At 16.0% G+C, this 9,359-nt stretch overlaps 4 protein-coding genes across 4 annotated transcripts, besides 20 other annotated features; 2 read left to right on the top strand and 2 right to left on the bottom strand. All coding sequences in view use genetic code 6, as the record gives it.

The window, feature by feature from the left end:
• Positions 1 to 331: 331 nt before the first annotated feature.
• On the bottom strand, positions 332 to 1,635 carry IMG5_029460 (hypothetical protein; the record flags this gene model as incomplete). Its single annotated transcript, XM_004039218.1, has 3 exons — positions 332 to 407; positions 458 to 638; positions 837 to 1,635. 3 exons carry the CDS (start codon positions 1,633 to 1,635, stop codon positions 332 to 334), a joined length of 1,056 nt encoding a protein of 351 aa, XP_004039266.1.
• Positions 910 to 951: a microsatellite.
• Positions 958 to 1,010: a microsatellite.
• Positions 969 to 1,008: a microsatellite.
• Positions 1,127 to 1,177: a microsatellite.
• Positions 1,469 to 1,511: a microsatellite.
• Positions 1,636 to 1,958: 323 nt separating the features above from the next.
• IMG5_029450 (hypothetical protein) lies at positions 1,959 to 4,435 on the bottom strand (the record flags this gene model as incomplete). The annotated part of the gene is made up of 8 exons (XM_004039217.1): positions 1,959 to 2,191; positions 2,252 to 2,764; positions 2,822 to 2,997; positions 3,108 to 3,218; positions 3,413 to 3,506; positions 3,595 to 3,765; positions 3,862 to 4,059; positions 4,133 to 4,435. Coding segments are annotated over 8 exons (1,799 nt in total), but the record flags the coding sequence as incomplete, so codon positions are not given.
• Positions 3,023 to 3,094: a microsatellite.
• Positions 4,306 to 4,372: a microsatellite.
• Positions 4,436 to 4,775: 340 nt separating the features above from the next.
• Positions 4,776 to 4,822: a microsatellite.
• Positions 4,823 to 5,132: 310 nt separating this feature from the next.
• Positions 5,133 to 5,173: a microsatellite.
• Positions 5,134 to 5,172: a microsatellite.
• Positions 5,174 to 5,232: 59 nt separating the features above from the next.
• Positions 5,233 to 6,013, top strand: IMG5_029440 (hypothetical protein; the record flags this gene model as incomplete). Its single annotated transcript, XM_004039216.1, has 3 exons — positions 5,233 to 5,348; positions 5,418 to 5,480; positions 5,908 to 6,013. The coding sequence occupies 3 exons, from the start codon at positions 5,233 to 5,235 to the stop codon at positions 6,011 to 6,013; spliced, it is 285 nt and encodes a 94-aa protein (XP_004039264.1).
• Positions 5,375 to 5,416: a microsatellite.
• A 451-nt stretch (positions 6,014 to 6,464) lies between the features above and the next one.
• Positions 6,465 to 6,536: a microsatellite.
• Positions 6,466 to 6,538: a microsatellite.
• Positions 6,486 to 6,565: a microsatellite.
• A 14-nt stretch (positions 6,566 to 6,579) lies between these two features.
• Positions 6,580 to 7,691, top strand: IMG5_029430 (hypothetical protein; the record flags this gene model as incomplete). Its single annotated transcript, XM_004039215.1, has 5 exons — positions 6,580 to 6,610; positions 6,651 to 6,767; positions 6,816 to 6,949; positions 7,012 to 7,190; positions 7,311 to 7,691. Coding segments are annotated over 5 exons (678 nt in total), but the record flags the coding sequence as incomplete, so codon positions are not given.
• Positions 6,623 to 6,666: a microsatellite.
• Positions 7,212 to 7,245: a microsatellite.
• Positions 7,219 to 7,309: a microsatellite.
• Positions 7,514 to 7,565: a microsatellite.
• Positions 7,692 to 8,672: 981 nt separating the features above from the next.
• Positions 8,673 to 8,734: a microsatellite.
• A 454-nt stretch (positions 8,735 to 9,188) lies between these two features.
• Positions 9,189 to 9,228: a microsatellite.
• Between the last annotated feature and the right edge of the window lie 131 nt (positions 9,229 to 9,359).

Below are 9,359 nucleotides of genomic sequence, written 5' to 3'. Positions count from 1 at the left end.
AAATTAATATATATTAAAAATAGTAATTTTGATAATAAATATATAAATATTTTTTGTTTATGTATATTTATTTTGTATATATATTTAAATATTATTAAATATATCTATAAATTGTAAATATGTACATTATTTTTAAAATATTTTTTTTTTATATAAAATTATGTAGAATAAATTATAAAAAAAAATATATAAAATTAATAAATTTTCTATAAAATAATAATTATATATATTTATAAATTATATTTAATTTTTGAAATAAATATATAATTTGTTTTTCTTTAAAATAATTATTTATATATATATATATATATATATTTGTCTTTTTATTTTTTCATATTTATGTAGCAACATTTAATTTACTGCATGTTACTTCAAGTAATTCTAATAATTTTTCTTCTGTATTTTCTCTTTTATTGATAAATTATTATATTTTATATAGATAATATAGAATATATACCTGTTTTTTCTTTCAATATCGATTTCATTTTTAACCCTGTTAACAACTTCTTTTAACATATCAAAAATAGCTTATTCGCTTTCTTCTTTGTCTTATTTTTCAGTTTCAAGTAATTAATTAACTTTTAGTATTTCATCAAAAGTTCTTTTAATAATTTATTCATCTATTTATTCTCTTTATTCTCGCATAACTTCGTATAATGAATGGTTAATTTAGGTATTTCATCCTTAATAAAAATATAATAAAATATTATATATATAAAATAAATTTATAACTTCTAATTTATGGTTTAAATCTTAAAAAATATTATTTTTGATTTCTTTTTCTTTTAATATTTCTTCTTTTAATGAATTAAATTTTTATTCTAAATTTTAAATACTTTTTATTTCATCATTTTTTCTTTACTTTATTATATATAAAGAAAAATATAAAATATAATTTTTGTATACATTTATTAATTAAATATTATATTAAGTAATTATATTATATAATTATAAAAAATTTATTTATTTATATATATATATATTTATATATAAATATATATATAATATTTTAAATACTTATATTTCATTATCTAATTATTTATTTAAATTTTATTCTAAAATTTATAATTCTTGTTCTTTTTATTAAAAATAATTTAAACGGCTAACTTTATCTTCATTTACGAATTTTTACAATTTATTTACTGTAGTTTTAACAATATTTACTTTATTTTACAATTTTGTTTCGAATTCTTTTATTGAATCTTCTAATTTTTATAATTTTTCTTCAGATTAATCAATTTTTAAATTGTTATTTGTATCTTAACTTATATATACGTTGCTTAATTTTTCTGCTATTCTTGCAATTCTATCGTTTTACGGTGAATCTTATTATATTATTATATTTTAAATATTTTTATATCTTACTTCTGAAAGCCATAATTTTATTTATTCTAATTATTATAATAATTTTTTTTTTTATTTAATTATAAATATTAACAAATATTTTATTTCTAAATTAATAAATTGAAAATAAATAAAAATGTTACATATATAAAAATTATAAATATATATATAATCATATTTTATTAACTCTTAAAATTTAATTTCCTTTCTTTAATTTATTTTATTCGTTATCTTTCTGTTATATTTTAAGTTATCCTCTATCTATACTTTCCATTGGCATTTTAAACTCATTTTTAAGATTCGTATTAGATTTTATATTCGATACAAAACTTAACATACTAGTTTTGATAGTTTTATCATTTATTCTATTATTTTCTGTATCATTAGAGACATTATCATTAAAAAAATATTATTTTAATAAAGCATATCATTTTTTTATTAAATCTTAATAGTATTAACTTTTTATTTTTTTTCGGTTTAGTTTTTGTCTCTTCTTCACCTTCAATTTCATATTTAGAAGAATCAGACGAACTAGAGTTTAATTCTAATTCTTCAATATCATCCTCATTTTATTTATTTTTTATTTTTCAATTTTAACCCCTTCAAATTCGTTAAATTAGTCCTTTTTTATAGCTTCTTATATATCTTTATATTTTACGTTTTTATTTAAAATAGCTTATTTTTCAGACTTAATTTTAAAGTATTTTAAATCTTCTTTTGAATAAAACTCCATAAAGTCCCGAATGAATTTCTCTACAAAACGTTATTCGCCAAAAAACATTTCTTTATCAATAAAATAGCATTATATTATAGTTTTACAAGCCATAGTGAATGAACCTTGGAATAACTATATTTTTATTAATATATAATAAAGTATTTGTGTAGTTTTTTTATTTTATTTTTATACATCAGAAATTTAATAGGATATTAAAAAGACTACTCCAGCTGGTAAAATAGGAGTTTCTACTTATAGAATTTCATTTTACATAAAAGGGGTTACATTAGAATTATTTACGAAAATATAAACTAGTAGAGCATTAAATAATGCGCAGCAAAGTTTAATTTAAAAAATAATAAAACTAATCAAAAATTCTAAATCCTTTAGTTTCTCTTTATGTCTAAATATTAAAAAATAGGCTTTTTTTGATCCTTAGAAATAAGGGTCGCTGAAAAGACTAGTTTAAATAAAAGATTTATCTGAAAAATACCTAAAAAAAGTCTTTTCTAAAACTATACAACACATACAACATCCTTGAAAATATCTCACTAAAGTACTATTTTAAGGGAGACTTTTAAAAAAAGCAATTGATAAAGATAAAAGGGTTTTCGGTATTATAAATATTGGTTTAATTAATGTATGGAATACTATACTTCCTAAATGATATTTAAATATATTTTTTAAAGTTAATTATAAAGGTATCTTTATTTTAAATTATTAATATAATTAAATATTTATATATTTTATTTAAATTATTACTATAACAGCATCTTTTCTTTTTGTAAAAAACCATATACATAACGCAAAACTTGTAACCATATTATTTATATTGAATATGAGATTTTACCAACTATAGAAAATATAAAATAGGAATAAAATTAAATAGTTCATATTAGAATCGTATACTATTACTTTTACTTTATCTTAATCAATAACTAAAATTAAGTTTAAAGATAAAATTATATATATATATATATATATATATATATATATATATATATATATATATATATATATATATATATATATATAGTTATAAAAAAACCTCCTTTTATTACATCTTTTATATGTATTTCTCCTATAGACATAGCATTTAAACAAGCAATTAAAGTAAATGAAGCAGCTAAAATGGAAAAAAATACAGCCACTAATGGTACTATATTTAATTAATTTAATACTTTTAAAACTCTAGCTGAAGTTTTTATAAAACCAATAGCCAAATTTATCCTATTAAAAAGTTTTATAACTATAAACATATATAAAACTCCAATAATAGCTATAATCCAAAATAAATTCTAATGAATAAAATAATATATATATAGTTACTAATATATATTTATTCTTATATACGTATATATAATTAAGGTTATACATAAAAAATATAAGCTCGTTATCCTCCACAATCATGTTTATCGATTTTTTGCAAACATCTGAAATTTATTTACTATTAAAATTTAAAAATAATATAAACAAATCAAAATTATATAAAAGTGAGTATATATTTATTTATATATATATATATAAGTATTTACTCTTTTATATTCATTATAAAATAAAAAAGAAAGAATTCCAAAACAAAATGTACTTCCCCAAATACATCCCCAAATCAAATATACAACTTTTTATTCTTCTCTCATCAATAATTACAATAAATATGAAAATAGAATTCCTGTAAAAAAAGCTATTAATATTACATCTAATGTCTAAATATGAATATATATGTAAATAGATATTTTTATAAACAGGTATATATATATAATAAAGAATAATAAATATATATATTTATTTATAATTTATACTAAATTTAAATCAGAACATATTCTTTTTAATATCATTCTTGTCGAATTTAAATAGCTATCAACAGCTTTTCTATTAAGAGGTTCTTTAGGAATGCAATATCTACCTAAGACATCACTTGAAAGTTATTAATAACAGAATTTACTCCATTCATCAGGATAAATAATACCATAAATATTATAAATACAAATATCTAAACCCTATTAATATTTTTTTATATTTATACTTAATCATTATTTTTAAATAAAAATATATAATATATATTATATTTACAGTTGTTTATGGACATTAATTTACACAAAAAGATACATTTGTGTCTTTTGTAGAAGCTGCAAAATATTAATATTGTCTAAATTATAATATTCCCTAACCACAAATATTTCCTCGAAAATCATTTCCACCTGAAAGTCTTTCAGGAACACCATAATATAAAGCTATATTAATAAATATATATATGTATATATATATATATATATATATATATATATATATATATATATATATATATATATACCATATCCTAGACCATATAAAAACGCACAATTTATTAAATCCATACAATTAATGAAAAAACATTTGTTATTTTTCTATTTTCTTAATTTTTTTTTTTTTAAATCTTATTATTTATACAATATTTATATATAATTTTTATATTTTTATAATAACCAGTAATTCCTTTAAAGTCTTAGTTTGGTATAAATTTTTGATTATTTGGATCATTTTTATCTATTATATCCCATTTTTCTAGTTATGATATTTCATCATCTTTTCCAAATCCTTTTTATATTTTTTATTTTTTTAAATTTTGACTTTTTTTTTAATCAATTCTGCTTTCTAATTTGCTTTATGAAAGATCTTATTTTTCTTTATCTTCAAACTTTGTTTATATTTTCACATTTAATTATTAAGTATTTTCTTCTTATTATTATTCTTATTATTATTCTTATTCTTATTCCTATTCTTCTTCGCTATTTGAACCTAAAAGATCTTTTGCTTATTAGTCTATTTTTTCTATTTCTCTATCTATTTCTTATTATTATTTCTTATGAAGTGTTTGCTCGATTTTTCGAGTCATTTCAAATTCGGAAGGCGGACGATTAGAAAATGTATCTTTAGGAAGTTTTTTCATTATTAATTCTTACCTTAGTTATATATATTAAAGGTAATTATAAAAAAAAAAATTATATATATTATTAATATATAGTATATATTTTGTTTTAAAATACTTTAAATTATAATTTTATTAATATATGCATATATATTATTATATATTTATATATACATATATAAATAAATATATATATACATATATATTGAAAATAATTTTTAATTAAGAATAGTTTTTTATATATAATTATTATTTTTTTTAAAATATGGATTAAAATTCAATTGAATAGATATTCCAGTAAAAATTGGAAGATCTTTAAATAGAAAATCATCCAACTTAACTTTTGGAAGGTTTAAAATTATTACTAAAATTATTTGATAAGTAACAAAAAAATCTTAATATAATTGATTTATTAAATATTATATTTTATATATATATTTATAAATATAGCATTGGCTAAAATCCATTAGAATAAAAATACAGAAATATAAAAGCCACTAACACAAAGATAAAGTAGACTATATTTAATCTTGATAGGATATAATAAATACTTTCACATACAGGATTTTAATTTGTATATTATATATATTATATAATATATTTATAATAAAATAGGATGGATTAAATGATACTTGGTATCTACCCGATTAAAACTTATATTAATTGCTAGGACATATTAATTAGGTTAGAGATTTCGCTGCTTTGTTAGAGGCTTAGATGATATCTCCTGAAGAATATTAGAAATAATTATAAATTTAACAAAGGTTAAAAGAAGAGAAACAAAAATAATAAGATGCTAAATAAAAAGAAGATAAAATAAAAGAATTGATGAATTGTGATAAATTAGAAAGAAAACATATTGCACCTGCTAAAGATTCTATAGCTAATGTAAGACTTAATTTTATTTGTTTTTTTTTTTTAAAAAAATAAAAAAAAAAAGAAATCTGATTTTGGATCAAAAACTAAAACCTGTAAAGATCTTGGAATCGGAAAATAATAAAGAGGGTGAGGTTGAGCCTTACTGGGGACAAATTATTTAATATTGATCAAATTAATTTGATCAATATTTAAATAATTTGTATTTACCCAGGTTTTTTTTAGTAATTTAACTAAATTATTAATACGAATATAAATTTTTTATTTTCTATTAAGAAAATAATTAATTTATTTTTTAGATGTGGGCATGGAGATAGTAATTGACTTTTTTTTATATATACATGCTCTGTTTTTTTTTATTTAAAAAAATAAAATAAAACACAAAATGATTTATTACTATTAAAATTCTGAAAAGAAAATAGTAATAATGATATAAATTTAGTACATCTGAAATGGGTTTGTATTTAATTATTTGGATTAATTTCTAAAAAAAAATTTAAAAGGCAAATACAAATAAATTTATGAAAAAAAAAAAAAAAATTGCATATATTTTATATATAATATTTATATTTTATTAAAAACATAAGATTTTTAAATATATAAATAAATAAATATACAATTATATATATATATTTTTTTTCATATATAAATATTAATTATATTTTATTTATATGAAAAATTATATTATTTTTTATGTTAATGATTATGTAATTTATTTTATTAAAATTTATTTAATATACATAATAAAAATAAAAATTATTCTTCTCGTAAAAAAAAAAATTATTCTAAATATATTATTTAATATAGTATCATTTAAATATATAAAAATGGAAAGTTAATATTTTGATTTCGAAGTAGAAATAAAAAAACTACACACAAATTATATTTCTTAAAATGCTTATTTTTAAGTTTCACTATAAAAAGGTAATAAATAATTAAAAAAAAACACTCTAATTTATATATAAATAAAAGATGATAATATAATTGAAAATAAAAGAAAAATTCCTTTTAATGTTTATAATTATGACTTGAATATAAATGAAATATTTTAATTTAAATAAAAATTTAAAATGAACTAAAAAAAAAATGATATAGAAAATGAATATGTAAATAATAAATATATATATTATATATAAATTATATTTATTTAATTTATTTATAAATAAAGGCTGAAATTTAATTTCAAATATACTAAGATGAAAAAGAAAAACAAATTTTTGGAATTTATTAAATAAACTTAAGTGACTATATAAAAAAGTATCCAAATAATAATTATAATATTAATGATTTTTTAAATAACTGTTAATATAAAACCACAAAAATATTTTTTGATATCAAATTTGAAAGGTAAAAAATAAATAAATAAAAATATATATATATATATATATATATATATATATATCTTTTATATCTTTATATATCTTTATATATTTTTATATATTTTTATTTATTTTTATATATCTTTAGGTCTGATATTTCTACATCTTCAAGTGAAAATTCTTGTTCAATGAAATTTATTACAGAAATAAAATAATAAAGTCCTTGTTAATCAAAATAGTAAATTCATAAAAGCATCGAATACAGTGGAGTTAAGTAACCAAATACTAATTCTTTAACTCCAAAAATTAAATTGACATCATAAAATCGTTTTTATACATAAAATTAGATTGAAAAAAAAAAGTGAATATATAAATACAAAAATAAAAAGATGAATATTTAAATTACGAGACTTTAAAATAATTAATTAATTTGAAAAAAAAATATATATAATAATAGAAAATGTAAAAGAGTTTTTCCTAAAGATTTAATGATTAAAAAAAATAAATTTAACCTTCAAGAAGTTTTATGAAAAAAAATGAAAAATAAATAAATTTATAAGAATTTTAAATGTAAAATATATATGATATTAGTAATTTAGATAATCTTATTAATAAAGAAAAATAATAAATATAAAATGATTAAATTAATGAAAATGAAGGAGTAGTTGATTATGTAAATAAAGTTAAGAAAAATCAAGAAAATAATGGTCTTTATTAATCTTAATAATATGAAAATATACCAGTTTAATATTAAAACAAAATAAACTTGAACTAATAATAATAGGAAAGAAATTAAATTTAATAATCAGAAAAAACCTTAAATATAAAATAGGTTTAAAAAAAAAAATCTAAAATTATATATGTAAATAAAAAAAAAGGTTGAAGATTAAACTATATTCAATAATTCTCATATATAAAAAATAAAGAAAAATACAATAGAATTTTATAAACAAGAGAATTTAAAATTGTAATAAAAAATAGAATTAATATCATTAGATTATGAAAATCGAATAAAAATTATATAAAATATTAATTCAGAGCTTAATTAAAAATTAAATTAAGTCGAAGAATATTATAATATATACGAAAATAATTCTAAATAATAAAGCCCTAGGGAACAAAAAGACGTAAAAAAAGAATAAGATTAATTGAAAGATTTATAAAAAAGTGAAAAATAATTAAAAAAACAAATTTAAAGGCTCGTAAATGAACTCTCAATTACTAAAAATGAGGCATTTTAGCCAGTTTTATATGCTTAAGAAAACGTAGAGTTAATTTTTTTGAGATAAAACAGAAAATAACTTGAAGAAGAAAAAGAAAAATTGGAAAAACAAGTTTAAGTGCTCAAATGTGAATTTTTTGAAGAGTTAAATAAAGTCGTTTTAAGTTTACAAAATTAAAAGACAAGCTAAAATTTAGAAGTTAAATAAATTTTCTAATAACTTTAAATTATTTAGAATTTATTGATAAATGAACGTGTAAAGTATATATTTATTTATTATAATAATTTTATATAAATATATATATATATATATTAATATATAATTATATATATATATATATATATATATAAATTAAAGGAAAAGGATAAAAAATTAAAATAAGAAATTTCTAGATTATAAAAATAGGTTGATTTTTAGGAAAAAAGAGCTAATTAATCTGAACTTAAAAATTAAGAATTAGAAAGAGATATTATAGATGCAAAGCAAAATTTAGCTGATACTCTAAATATTGTTACTGAAAAAGGTGGATAAAAGCTAATAGAATATGTGGAAAGAAAAATTTATTAGTTTAAATAATGAAAAAAAATTAATAAATTATTATTCTTTTATATTATTTTATTTATATGAAAAAATATTCTATATTTAATTTTATTTATATTAAAATAAATAAAAATGTACTTTAATAATTTATAAATAAAAAATATAATAAAAATATAAATTTTTATCATTATTAGTATAAAGATAAATTATTTGTACGAACTTCTTCTTTGAGTTGTTTTAAATTTTTAAGACTATCTACAAACTATATATATGCATATAAAAATATATATATTATATTAAAAAGGATATATAAAAAATATATTATATATATTTATATATAATGATTTTATAATGTATATAAATATAATTTTATATTTTAATTATTTATGTATATATATATAAATATTATTTTTTTTATTAATTATTTTTTTATA

This window comes from Ichthyophthirius multifiliis (genome assembly GCF_000220395.1).
Source record: "Ichthyophthirius multifiliis unplaced genomic scaffold scaff_1120509249755, whole genome shotgun sequence".
Lineage (NCBI taxonomy): Eukaryota > Ciliophora > Oligohymenophorea > Hymenostomatida > Ichthyophthirius > Ichthyophthirius multifiliis.
Note: the sequence above shows the minus strand (reverse complement) of the source record. Positions and strands in the feature narration are given on the sequence as shown.